This window comes from Brugia malayi (genome assembly GCF_000002995.4).
Source record: "Brugia malayi strain FR3 genome assembly, contig: Bm_v4_Chr3_scaffold_001, whole genome shotgun sequence".
In the NCBI taxonomy this organism is placed as follows: Eukaryota; Metazoa; Nematoda; class Chromadorea; order Rhabditida; family Onchocercidae; genus Brugia; species Brugia malayi.
Genome location: NW_025062477.1, coordinates 13,206,874 through 13,221,519, shown reverse-complemented (window position 1 = coordinate 13,221,519; position 14,646 = coordinate 13,206,874). Strand labels below are relative to the sequence as shown.

The window sequence follows — 14,646 nt, the reverse complement described above, 5'->3', positions numbered from 1 at the left end:
ATGCTTGACCTTTTGTCTCTCCAACAGAGCATTTGGTAAGAAATAATGAATGGCATCTGCAGGTTCCAAATAAGAATACAATTCTTACTCAAAAAACTGAAATTTCATAATTGCTTATCTAAGTCATTGTAATAATATTACGTGAGAATAGGTGTCTATTTCAAAAATCTTTGCACAATTCGACTGATTAACATACAAACAGTAAATATGGGACTATAAGTAATCTTTAGCAATGATATATTAATAAAATAGATGAGCTGAACAATAAATTTAATATAGATATTTATACGGCATGAAGCATAAATTAAAATAGCTGGTAAAAGTAGAATTTAAATAGTTGAAAGATAAACGCAAGTTATAAAGTGATGAATTCTTTCAAAATTCTGACTAAAAAATAAGATAGAGCTAGTTGGGAATCACAGGTAATGGAAAAAGCAATGAGATAGAGATAACCGGAAGAAAACATCACATTACAGTTGGCACAATAAAGCCCACGGGAAAAAAGAAAATAGGTAAGTGAAATAGTGATCTTGACGCTATTCAGTATGTTCCTTAGCGACTCAGCAAACTATACTGATTCGGACTGCAACTGCTGCAAGAAAAGATTTCGTTAGGTATGTTGACAAGTCGGTATGAAAAAATAGAAAGAGAAATATTCTAATAAGCGTTTGCGTAGAAATTACTTCCAGTCATGAGTTAAATTGTTCTTTCAAAAGTCTATTTTTTTTACGCAGTCTATCTTCATGCTTCCGAAAGTAAATTAGCTGTTTTCTTCTATCGTTTGAAAATAAAAATAAATGATTACTTTAAAGCGACAACATCGAATAATGCTGAAAACTCACCGGTAATATGCATGGAATACTTTCGTGAGCTCTTTGTCTTCGTAAATCAGATTTGATAAGAGCTTGAAAACCCATAAAATTATAAACATTTATCATAAAACAATCCTAATTGGCAAGAAAGATATCTACTTTGCATTATACACGACTCTTAAGAATTATGATTCTTAATAAATTAAGATATGGGAGTATAAAAACTAACCAGTAAGAAAAGTCCCAAAAATTAGAAATCCCGTAAGTGTTAAATTGCTGGCTAAAACACTACCATATTGAAGAATAAAACCAACACATAAAGTAAGTGCTATACCAAATATCTGAAAGTAAAAATTATGTAAATCAAAATTACCTAAACGAATTACTTTCATCAAAGAATAATGTTGAGAAGCAGTGAAAGTTTTTCAACCACATAAAAAGAATAATCTCCAGGAAATAAAAAAAAACCTGAGCAGAAGCATTTAGAAGACCTGACGCAGTTCCTTCAGCTACTGGAAAGGTTAATTCGGATGCAAATTCGAAACCAATCGGTAAATATCCTGTCATGAAAAAGCTGCAAAAAAATGGTAACGAGTTTTTTCAGCATGATATTGCAGGACTAATGCAGGTTATTTCTACGTCTCCTTTCTTTCGCTTATAAATTTCAAGCTTAAATTATAGCCCATTTTCGTCCTATGGCACAAAAAAATCAATAAATTTCATAGGATTTTTGAGCTTCAACAGACTGGGAATAATGTGTAAATTCTTTGTTTTGTTTTATCACTACATACAAATTTTGCACATGTGTGAATTTCTAACAGAACTGCGAATCCTTTTCAAAAAGCAAATTTATTTCTCCTTAGTGGTTGTTCAATTTATTTTTTATGTCTTCGACGTGTGGTTAAATCACTACATTTTATTACATCTGAATTTCCAGGCCAAAGAGGTTTCACTTCCGAATTTCATTATTAGAAGTGGACCAAAATGAATCATTCACTAGGTAAGTTTCTTTGATAGACAGATTCGACGTGTGGTTAAATCACTACATTTTATTACATCTGAATTTTCAGCAACTTCGATTTTCCTGTTGAGTTTAATTTTATTTTTGCCATAGCTTGTTCATCTAGTATTGATTAAATTTCTGACTACATTCAAAATTCTTTTGCAAATCATACCCGAGAAGTATGGAGCTTGCATAAATGTACCACATCTGTTCGACATTCACCAAAAAAGTAAACAAAAGCATGCCCATTGCACAGAATATATATACAACAAGTGTAGTCAATCTTTAAAAAAAAAAGTGATTTATAATAAATTATAATTTATAAGAAACTCAATACTTTATGGTTCTTACCAACTTTTTCCTTTTTTAAATGGCAAATTCTGATTTAACATATAACACTTTTTTCATTCACTCATTCATTCATTCTTTCACTTATTTATTCGCCTGATGAATAACTATAGTAGTAAATCACATTAAGCACGGGTAAGTTTTTGTGTGAAAATACTAAAATGGAGAACGGAAATGAAATGATAATCGACTAATCACCATTTAAAACAATATTCATTGGCAGCTCTTTCCCAGCTGCCATATTTGACAGTGCTGACATCCACAAGATAAATGTTGTGATATGACAGAACGGAACAAAGTTACAAAACTTTAATTGATGAATAGAAATGAACACCTACTTAAAGTGATGGAAACGGTCTAGGATGAAGCCACATAGCACTGAACCAATCATTCCTGCTAGAACCAGTAATAGACCAATCATTCCTATAATTTTATGACCGAAATAGCATTCGAATCAATCAAAAAATTATTTCAAAAAACAGCCCTTACTTTTCATTTAATAAATATAATATTTTACTGATTAACTCTGTCATTTACCTGCACTTTCTTGTTCATTTGGGTGAAATATCAGTATCATTTGACTGAGCACTGTTGATACGGCATAAAATACACCAACATTAACTCCTTAAAATTTTATATAATACTCTAACATATTTCATTTTGGAAAAGCTCTAAAAGGATAGAGAAAAAGGTTACGCAGTGAACTTTTTAAAACCTCGAAAATATGAATCTCACAAACTTTAAAATTATCCTACAACATTAAGAATTCTTAAACCCACTAATCAACAATTAGTTATACAAAAATTATACTTAAAATATTAGCTTAAAACCAGCCGCGCTTAAAACGAATATGCTTTGCATTAGCACTTGTAATTGTGCCAGACTTAGTGGCAAGGGTAGTTTCTCTGGAAATGCCTATTTTTTTTTTAAATTTTCAACACTTATGTATTTGAATCCTGCAAGTGAAGCAGATTTTTAATGAGTAGCAATGGGCAACTTGCAGTGCATCTTCCATCTTGCTAAATGTGAATCTGCAAAATGTGAACTTGCAAACTAAAATAGTGACATGCATACCATAAGTAATGAAAAGAAGTGTAAAATTTGGGTTTGTCATAAGTTGTTTCAATGAATGGTAATAATTTTTCTCGCTGGTATCCTCTAGCACTCGTAGTTGTGCCAAACTTGGTGGTAAGGGTGGTTTCTCTGGAAATGCTAAAACAGCAACAAAAAAAAAAAAAAAAAAAAAGTTAACTTAGGTGATTTTGATTATAAAATGGAGTAATCAGGAAAGAAAAGTGAGTCGAAAAATCTAGAATTTACAAATGATTAAATTTTAAAGTGATCGTGCAGAGAGTAATATACAAGACATCAACTGATAATTAGCCATCAGTTACTTAATACCGACCATTAGGCATCAATGACTTAATACCGAAATTGATAAAATAATTTTGAGGCCACAAAACGGTCGTATATTACTAATATAAATTGCAATCATGAATATCGCTAGGCTGATTTATACTTTAAAAAAAGTAGAAACTAACAAAATATGATTAGCAAGAAAACGATAGTATTAGCAACGACTGAAATGAGAAATAATCGGTTTAAATCAGAGGCAATAAAATCCGTAGTACCCATATGAACCAGAAAAGGGGGAAGCACAAATCCAATTGCAATGCCTAACTGAAAGAAATTTGAAAGTTTTAAAATAGTTCGAAAAATTAACAATTATAGAAGTCTATTCGCACATCTTTCAAATTATATTATTTGCACTGAGAATAATTCGTCCTTTTAACCTCTCAGCGTCTTATTAAGTTTGCCGTCTTTTCTACTTTAAATTGCTTTTTCTATATTTTAAATTGAATCTGATCATAACTTATAAACTAACATACTTGATTGCCGAAGACACCAATAGCGCATGCTGTGGAAACTTGTTCTGGACCGAACCATACAGCAGCTAACCTCGGCGGTATACCCAAGATAAACATTTGCGAAAAGCCCACGATGGTTTGTCCCAGGAATGTGATCCAAAATGCGTCTTAACTACAACAAATTATCCTCTTTTTGTCAGGAATTTTGAATCCCTATAATATTTTATTTTGCTGAGATTTGTGAGGAACACTTTTTTAAGAGTCACTTTACGTAGTTTTGTGTTATATAGCAGCTAGTCACGTCTTCTTGTTTTCAATTATTATTATGGTCTAATTATAATATAATTAATTTCGAGATTTAAATAGAACCAACCAGGGTTTGCTGAAAACATCTTGATACATGCTCCAATGCAGTTACCACTGGAACCAAGTATTATTGATATTCGTAAACCATATTTGTCAAGAACCCAACTAAAAACTGATTGTCACTTGAATGCAAAATTGCATTAGTTTAACCTAATGTTGATCATATAAATGAATTATTTGATTTTTTTTTTTTGAAATCTGTATGTATAGGAAAACACAAATAAGAACAGTTACAGTTATCAATAATAGAGGTATCATCTTTGAGGCATCCATAGCTCTATGAATTTCATTCGGCAACTGTTAGAATAAGTTCTTTCTCCTTCACAAATAGACAAACTGATTTCTCGAAAAATCTGCCAAACCTTGCGGGAAGCACAAAAATGATATAAGTAAGCATGTAAATCATTGAAGTCCAATTAACAGCAACGTAAGACACCGAGTAGAATTCGACAACGATATGGGCAATAACGGAATATTCAATCCATTGCATGGAATTGGAAGCTGACAGCAAGGCAAACACTAATAATATGTAATAACGTCTTTTATACAGCTGAATCTCTTCGGATTTCGATGCACTCTCCGGTCCACTTCCCTGTATTGTAGATACTTCTGTCTCCATCTCGTTTTTTCCTGAAAAACTGGGAATGTTTGGAAATGTCTATAAGTGATTAAAGTATATCATCAAATTATCAGACTAGTTAACAATAACTAATGTGACAAAGACTGAAATATTACTGTAGTTCAAAGATTTGTCAAGTACGAAGATAGTCAAAAGGTATCAAAATATATTCTCAAGCTTCTTATCTCGTATTTGTTTAGCTATCATTTTACTTTTTTTTTACAAACATTCATCACTTCGGTGCAAGAAAAAAAAAAACTTGAATTGTACATATACACATACACACAGAATGAAATGAGAAATTAGACTGTTTATCATTTCAAATCATACCATACGGCACTTTGCATAAATTTTATTTCCTATCTCTCACTATTTTCATGCATGCTTTTCTGTTTTACTCAAAAAACAAATCACCCCCAAAATTAGTACCGATTCCAAAAAAAAAAAAAAAAAAAAAGAAAAATGCTAAAATCTAATCATATTTCAAACTGGAAATGAAAAATAACAGAATAACAAGTCTTCAAATAATATGAACTTTATTTGAGATATGTGTGGTGATGAGTCAACATAACAGAGAAGGATTTTCTATTTGAAAATATTATCGAAATCAGTATGAATGTTAGGGAAGAAAGTAAAGTGGAATTAATTATGTTTATATGAAAAGAATCTTTATTACTTCATTCAAGATGGCTCTTTTCCATCTTCTTCAAATATGTCAACATGTGTCAACTAATTCAAACACTTCCTCTCTTCATTAATATTTTACAACTTGATACAATGTGTCAGAACGATATGAACATCAAATTAAATCATCACAGAAATAAACAACCATACTAAATTTTCTATTCATCTTTAGTGTGGATTGTGAGAATAACATATATTTTGTGGGTGAATGCTTTCCACGCATTTATAAAGTCCTCAACAGTTGTTATACTGAATCATCAGGAAGCGAAGTGTTTTTTTGCATGGAAAGCACTAGCACTCTATCTGTTATCTTAAAATGTTTTAATAAGACTTTACGCTGCAAATAGTTAAATGTAATTCTGAGTGCTTTCAAAGCGAACTGATTTCTGTTGCCTAACAATCACAGAATCAACACGGAAATCAATTCCTTAAGTTATTTTCTTTAGGACCTCAAAGTCCTAAAATTATGTATTCGATCTGCTATCATTGAAGGAATTTGAAATTGAATTCATACGTCAATTGTGTTAATAGCCACAACTCTAAAAAAATTTGTCAGGGTTTTACAAATATCATCCAATTTGAATGGTAGTAGGAACTGAATAACTTCAACTTTAGGAAGAAGAAATCTAGAATTTCAAAAACATGAAAGACATTTGCCATCCAAAAAATAAGAACAAAGTTCAACCCCAGTGATGTTCCTTTTATATTCTGTTATCATTCTAAGATTCTTTCTAAAAGCATTTTTCAATTATTTTTTGACTAAAAAGATGGACAAATTGCGCTTCATTATCTACATAATAGGCTTTCTTTTTTAAATCAAAATATGCACATGGTTGTATAATGTTGTTAAGATTGGTAAGACAATTTCAAATCTAATTAGTGACGTAAAAGAAGAGTACAATGTACACAAGAATACTAAATGTCGTTGACAGCATTTCGTTGGAAGATACCTTGCAATGATAATAGTAAAGTTTAAACATGAAGTTATGCAAACAAAGGAAAATTGGAGCCACGTGAATGAGTGAGTATTGGAGAGTACCTGTCACTTTACCTGTCCTACAACAGTGCTATAATGAGAAGAATATACATGTTGGATGGCTGGTGGGTTGGATGGATGAATGGATGGATGGATGAAAAGGAATTGCGATAGCTTTCTGAAGCGAAGGTACTGGGTGGTGTGTACACATTTGTCATCTATTCCAAAAGCTGATGATGTCATGTTGGAGACACTGTTGCCTGACCCTTCTTTGCTCCACTTCATGTGTATCTCTCATCATCGTGCTTCACTCTCTTCCTCTCTCCTCTTTCTCTTAGAATGTCAGAAATTCGTAGAAATTGGCAAAAGGGCGAATAAAGCTTAAAACCATCAGCGAATTTTGTGGAATGTTTGTAAGACAAAAGATGAGAGAATCAATAAATTCAATAACAAACTTAATTATAAGTAAAAAAGCAAAAAAGTTATTAAAAAAAGTAATTGTTTCAACTTATATACGTTAACAGTAAAGATCAAATAAGAAGTAACTTATTCTAAACTTATCACTTATTTCTCTTATCAGATCACCTTTTTGAAATTTCTTTGTAAAAAAAATAAAGTTGCTCACATTAATAGACTCATATTAATCTTAGAAAATATTTGGAGATTGTTAATATTTAAAAAGACTTTTTTTTTTTCTTTTTTCAAATCAGTTCCCATTTAAGAGGGCAAATACTGACAAGAATAACCATTAGCAGCAATGTGTGTTAAATATATTCACCGATCGGCCTGTAATATTTGCACTGGAACGGAGGTATGTAAAATCGGATCTTCATTACTAGTTTTTTCTTAATACCACGAATGGTAGTGACTAAGAGGCATGGCAAATTATTTCAACCACTGAAGTCACGTGATGTTTTCAAAAGATTTAGTGTCAAGTGTGATAATTAATGATGTCAAAGCACTGCTAGTGTTGACAGGGAGAAAATCATTACCTGCTGAAATCATAATTCAGAGAGTGTCGATAGCTATATTCATTCTACTGCTGCTAAGCAAAACACCATCTTTTAACTTACCAAATCAATAAAGCAAGTATTAGTGTTGACAACACAGATAAAATGACATCCTACCTTCTGCATACCTGCATGAATAGAAGATCATGCATACATATTCTACTACTATGCTATGAGAAAATTTTGTAGAAAAGCAATAAACTAGCAGAGAAACTACGCAACTAATTAATCTGGAACGTTTCGAAATTTTGATTATTTCTGAAATTAGGGAATTAATTCATCAAATGATTAGTAGTAGACGCTTAGTCGATACGTTACTGAACGGTGCATGTCGCATGACCTTTGTTACAAAGGAATAACTCAGAATTTTGCTATCACTTGCTGCTGTGAGCGTTTCATTTTTTCTCTAAGAAAGGAGAGAATGACGAATGGGTTGAGTAATTGGAATCTGGTATATGTCACGGCTATTGTAGTTGCTGAAAAATGAAATGACATTTCAATGCAGCAGTGTTTATTTGCTTTGATCACTACTTTCTGTAGCATTTCATTCACCTTAGATAAGAATTTGAAACAAACCCAAAAAAAAAAAAAAAAAAAAAAAAATTAAAGTTCAATTTCAAAATATTGACAAGAAAAAAAAGGGGAAAAGCACCTGTCGCATTTGCCATTCGTTAACAATGCGTGTTACAAATGCGTCCAATTCTTATGCGGGAGAAACAGTTCCGGTTTCCTTTTTTTTTTTTTTTCCTTTTTTCTTTTTTTTTTGAAGTTATTCTTCTTCCTCAAACAGAACAAATGAAAATTTCCAACGTTGTTAGAGAAATATATAAAAGGAAATTTCCTTTATTTATTTATTTAAATAAATGAACGTGCGAAGATCAAAAGATCAATTGGATAAAATGATTTGAATGTCAGAATGAATGAATGGAAAAGCTAAAAATGATTTTAATAAATGTAGCAGTCAATTTGTCCAATGTTTTAGTTCGGATATTCATCGTCAATTATCGTAATGAAAATTGAAAATGTAGATAAAACTACACAGCAAGCTACGACAATGGCTGTGTTACGAATCTTATGCCATTCATAAATGCTCGATTTTTACGCTTTTAAATAAGAAAGTTATAAAAATGATGTATTAGTCACCTTACACTTTGATTAATTCAATCGAGTCTTGTTGGATCAAATGCTTGTTGTTGTTGTAATTGTCTTGTTGTAATTGTCGCAGCTTTCCATGCAGTTTTATTTGCATTTCCAATAAAACTATTTATGATCGATATCCGAGTTGAAGCGTTTGGCACATTTTATGTATTCTTTTCAGTTCTAAAAAAAAATGTCTATTAAAACAACTGCCAGCAGCAGACAATCATTTCTATTGAAATCATTTTTCGCTTTTCATTCGATGCTTTATTTTCAAGCGTATTCATGTATATTCATCGGTATTTGCATTATTCTCTTTATCATTCAATTTTTGCTTCTCAAAATTTAAATGGAAAAGAGGAATATTTTTTGATGTAGCACTTATAGACTTACAATTTGTAATATCAAAAAAGTATATAACCAATCGTGTCTTTAATAATATAAATAAGGAAAATCAGTATATCGGGAATGATATGCCGGAGAAGTATGAAACGAAATGTTAGTAACAATTGTAAAAGCTTCTAAATATTTGTTCAAAGTAAAATAAATTCCTATTATTTTTAATACATAAGCATATGTATAATGAAAGCAGAATTCAAGCCAAAAGAAATAAGTTATAATACATATTTTAATGTTAATATTTCTATTATTGATTAATTATTAATGACAACTAAATTAGCGGCGCTTTTTAAAAATTTGCTGATCATTATCGAATGTTTTATCTTTTTTCGAGGGATAAGAATTAGTTAAATTAGTGAATTAATTAGCCTTCGCTAAACAGTTACCAGTAATGCAACAATGTGATAAACAAGCAAACAATGGTGATTGTGAGAAATCAAAAACTAAACATTTCTATTTTGTTTTCAATTCCAACATAAATATTGACAAGGCTTTTAAGTCAACAATTCCTATTCAAATTAGCTATTATATTTCGTTATCTAATAGTCTTATTTTTATTTTAAACAGTAATAGTCAATAATTAGAGCAAAGACTGTAGGATGTGATAAAGACATGGGTATTATTTTCAGTGTAAACCACTGATAATATCAATTAAAGCTAATTAATTTCGTCAAAGATTTAGAACAATGATATTATCCCGCAAGCTTTAACATTTCCAATTTCTAACAGAAATGTTAGACCATAAATTTTTGCATCCTTTTTGCAGAAGCCAAATTTTAAAATTCTTACTTATCACTTAGTCTTGAAAAGCAAGGTAATAGCGACCAAAAATTACGAGAAATTACAGTGAGAGAACCTGCTTTGGTATGCAATAAATGTTTAACGAAAAAAATCTGGGACCAAAGTTATGAAATCGAAGTTTTAAAAAGAGTGTCATTCATCATCTGTATTTGTTCTTTGTCAATCGGACCACACATACTCTTGAAAAATTGAAGTTTTTATTTGCTTATCGAGGTTTGCATTGTTTTTGTTAAACTAATGCAATTACAGTTAGGTATGTGAAGTTAGAGTACCTCTGAAGTATTGCATTTACTTATATATTTGAAGGGTATAAGGTGAAAAGACAAATTTTTAATGGAAATGTTATGGGCACTTCGTCTCATGTACTAGAATTAGTTTTTCAATTCTTCCTATTCTCAAATTACCAAGGGAATTTCAATTTGTTCGTCCATTTTTCTATTCTGAAGAGTTTTTGAAAGGTTTTTTCACTATTGAGATTCAAATTTATTTTGGTTTATTATGAAAATATTTATGAGATAAAAAACCAAAACAATATTGAAGAAAGCAAACAAAAATTAACGCATAAAATTAAAAAGTTATAACAAAACAAAAGGTTGTAGAAATTTGAATACTTCTGTACTCAATTAGGATCACAACTATTGCAGTTTCAATCTTAAGTGCTTGATAAGATATCGATGGAAATTTAATAAGCTCTTTACCACAAGTCTAACAATTTAAGTTACAAAAATGGAAAGAATGCTTCTTTGTATTTTTCCATGAAAACTTGAAAAAATTCCGATGGAAATCTGTCTTCTAAAACTTCAGACTATTCGATCTCGAAAAGATCGCAATGAGGGAGACCACGATGTCGAGAATAATTGAAAAGGATAAGTTTTGTGCATAATAAAATAAGATGTGCCGTCTCTTACTTTTTGAGGTTACGTATCACTTCTTCATGACATACATACACATTCGATCTCATTACTGGCGCATCAAGGTCACTCATCTCTCGCGCTATTGTTACTCCATTCGGCTGTCATCCCTTGTGTGGACACCAATCGAATGTGATGTTCCAGACTCTACTTGTTCAAGCCTTCCTCATAACCTTCATATTTTTACCAGGTAAACCAATTTTCACGCAATTTATGATGCGAGAAAAATACCATAGTCTGTTTCCATTATAGTGTAATGGATTATAGGTTAGAAGAAATAGGGAAAATGGAAGAGATGATACTCAAAGTGAGATTATCGAGCTTTTTGATGAATGTAAAGATAGTTTCATTATGTCGTATTTACCAATCCACTAATTATTGCAAATCACTCTTGCTGTAGAAACTGAAGACCATCCTCGGAAAAGAATTTATTATTTCATCTTTTATTTTTTTAAAATGCTCAAATTTCAGGTCTATGTTCAGATGTTGTTGAGACGGAAACACCGATTATGTATGACGTCGGAAAGAAACGAAAACTTGAAGACAGTATACCAGTAATTGAAATACGTGGTGAAGGCCAACCGATGACCGCAGCGCAAATAAGACAGCTTGAAGAAATGGCGAATGGTGGCCCACTTGATATCAAGGTCAAAGTTGATCAATCTTTTTGAGATGAAAAATGCATATTCTCATTTAGTTTAGGATGTCCGAATATGAAATTAACGTATTCTTCACATTTCACACTACTGCTTTTCTGTTGATGCCACCCTCTCTTTAAGGAATTCTTGTTGAAAACCCTTTGTCTTTGTTTTAATTCGTCGATTATCAGATGAATGATAAGAAAGCATAGTCTTTCTATTTTTGCCTATTCTATTTATATTAGTCTATATACTTAAAAGTTATAAATTTGCTTATCTAGATGAATTTACCATAAATTTCAGGTGGAGAAAACATGGCGACCAGTGAACTGTCCACGTGCTGCAAAACGTAAAGATTTCATAACATTCCACTATAAAGCATTCACTGAAGCTAATAAAAAGTGTGACCAGTCATATGGACATGAACCGATTCGAATACAGCTTGGCGTAGGCATGATAATACCTGGATTAGACAAAGGTATGCGTGGGATGTGCGACACTGAATTAAGGAAAATTCATGTACCATATCGGTTAAGCAGGAAAAAGAAAAGCAAAGGTAAGCTTAATAACGGTTATTAATAGGGTAGTTGATTTTGAATTTAGTGAAGTTTATTCAATTTTATTGTCTTAATCTGTGCTTGTTAAATTCAACTGAATATATGAACTTCTTGTTGAGATAATTCTTTATTGAGCTCAACAAGGTCTTCTCTCCCCACTGTATTTGCCAAGCCCGTTTTCTTGGGTGTGCTTTTGCCAAGTATTAAGTAGAAACCGTGGGAATCTCGTCAATCCCTTCATGTGCATCATGAATTAAACGAGGAGGCATTTGGCTACCCTAAGCGTTATAGTTACTCCCATCGTTTACCCGCGTTGATGGAGAAGGCTTTACTCTATCACTTTATTAATTTATGGGCAAATAAGCGTTCAAGCGCTATTTCTACTGCGTGCAAACAAATATTATATGAAGTGACAAGTGATGTATTCACTTTAATAATGAACATTTCAATAGTTACTTAGTTACCTCTGCCTAATACTCTATTCATTATGCGCAATTATTCCCAAATTGTTACAATCTTTGAAAAAATTATCCTGCCATTCTGTTGTGTTTCATTTTCGAAAAGTTTTTAAATCTCATCAGCTGGAAATTATCTGATTAAACAACTTTCATTAGTTGCACAAAGAAAGGATAACTGAGTCGGCGGAAGGTGTAAAATATTAAAATATATTCTTGACTATGCCAGTATTTAACAACAAACGAATATTCTGTCCCCACTCATATTTGGAAATTAATTTTTCAGTATGGAAAAATATTCCTAACGATGAGCACTGGCTTATTTTTAACATTGAAATGCTTACTGTTGAGCCGTGGTCACTCGATTTGCAATTCAACTTTCTAGATATCAATAACGATACAGTACTTACTGAAAATGAGGTTTTAACTAAATTATTATTGTAAATCAATGTTAAAAATTATCATTTCTACTTCATCTATTTCAGTTCATTACTTCACAAAAAATCACTATTTATGAAATCGATAACTTTTTCATAACTGCATTTGCGTTGATTAAAGAACTGCCTTGCTGTATGGTTAAAAGTTCTTGTCGATGTGAATAGAACCGGAAATAATCAGTCCTATTTCCAGAAATTTTATTTTTGAACCACGTGTCTTATAATAATGTTTTAGTTGGTTAAATTTCAAGAAAACCTGAAGAAAAATTTTGGCAAAACATGGAGAAATGAAAATATTGATTATGTGAATGCCGCTAGATATTATATCAGGTAGCTGTTTCAGACGTTTAAAATTCATCCCTGAACAAAACCTTAAACAATCCAGATGTTAGCTATTTCATCCAACTGCTGTCCATTGCATGCAGCTGTACTAAAGAAACACATCTAATTAAAAATATCGAATGATATTAGTCACAAGAACTAAACTCATAAAAACAAAACGGAAAATTTTTTCCAGATATTTCGATGTCGATAGAAACGGACGGATAGATTCGATGGAATTTCGCCAGGTGATGGAACGAGATATGGCGGTAATGGCTGCAGTAGCGAGTGATAAAAAGCTAGAAGGTCGGAAACGCGATCCATCGATTGCTTGGATTCTAGATTTTAATAATGATGGCATTGTTTCTGTGTCGGTACGTTATTCTTAATATTATTTCATAGTTATCTTAAACAAATCAAAGCCTTCATTATAGCTGTGAATTAATAAGTTGATGCGATCGATTGTAAGTATTTCTTTAATTTTTATTGCAGGAAATTGACCGAGCTGACGAAATATTGCAAGGAGAACCAGCCGTTCTACCAATATTTGCCAAAGATGAGCTTTAGGATTTGGTTCATTAAATAAATAAGTGATTTACTACCGTGATATGAATAGATTTTGTAAATCAGGAAGAGAGTGACATAATCTTTCGAATATGTTTGAGATTCTGAAATGCACTTATGCCCTATCATGTTTTAACATTACTCAATCTTTGCCATTTCTAGATATTATTCAAGTCTGAAATAATTGAAGTGATATTTGATTTCACTTGAATTTCATTTGTTTTAAAATTAGTTTTGGAAACTTGTTGAATATTTATGTAATAGAAATGATTGCGTTTTCAACAGAATTTTTCCAGAAATATAAAAAACTTATAACTTAATTGTCTTTTCTCCCTCTCATCAATATTAGAAGTAATTCATCAGTGTCAACTTCCAGCAGTATTCTCATTTATTCAAACTGCAATGGGCACATTAAAAATTAATTCAACAACCAACAATCATATCAAAACAATAGCAAAGGAATCATAAAAGACAATGATGGCATCAAATCATATTGATGTGTCATCAACAGAACATGTGAAACTTTTTCTTGCATTTCCTACAGATGTTTTAAATTTGCGGGAAATTGATCGATTAAATGCTCGTGTTAGATCTATATTTAAATAAAATGGCTTACTGGATTAGTCAGAAGTCAATTTAATAGAATGCAAAGTAAGTTGCAGCATAAACTTAGGAATTAAGTTTTTGATGCTAGATATAGATTATACTAACAGTAACGCTTCACAATTAAAATGTGTTAT

The 14,646-nt window shown here is 31.4% G+C and overlaps 2 protein-coding genes across 4 annotated transcripts; one reads left to right on the top strand and one right to left on the bottom strand.

Annotated features, from left to right (window-relative positions):
* Window positions 1-568: 568 nt before the first annotated feature.
* Window positions 569-5,016, bottom strand: Bm2093 (putative transporter C09D4.1, putative; the record flags this gene model as incomplete). The annotated part of the gene is made up of 12 exons (XM_001898576.2): window positions 569-592; window positions 843-904; window positions 1,042-1,153; window positions 1,281-1,386; window positions 1,988-2,098; window positions 2,502-2,586; window positions 2,701-2,787; window positions 3,238-3,375; window positions 3,705-3,843; window positions 4,053-4,198; window positions 4,405-4,502; window positions 4,760-5,016. 12 exons carry the CDS (start codon window positions 5,014-5,016, stop codon window positions 569-571), a joined length of 1,365 nt encoding a protein of 454 aa, XP_001898611.2.
* A 6,053-nt stretch (window positions 5,017-11,069) lies between these two features.
* On the top strand, window positions 11,070-13,909 carry Bma-fkb-7 (the record flags this gene model as incomplete). 3 transcript variants are annotated; one of them, XM_043081031.1, is made up of 7 exons in its annotated part: window positions 11,070-11,124; window positions 11,406-11,581; window positions 11,876-12,128; window positions 12,871-13,004; window positions 13,257-13,351; window positions 13,539-13,716; window positions 13,835-13,909. In XM_043081031.1, the coding sequence occupies 7 exons, from the start codon at window positions 11,070-11,072 to the stop codon at window positions 13,907-13,909; spliced, it is 966 nt and encodes a 321-aa protein (XP_042936965.1). The 3 variants fall into 3 exon arrangements, with proteins under 3 accessions (XP_042936965.1, XP_001898610.1, XP_042936966.1); XM_001898575.2 differs by lacking the exon at window positions 11,070-11,124 and having other exon boundaries at window positions 11,444-11,581; XM_043081032.1 differs by lacking the exons at window positions 11,070-11,124; window positions 11,406-11,581 and having other exon boundaries at window positions 12,026-12,128.
* Between the last annotated feature and the right edge of the window lie 737 nt (window positions 13,910-14,646).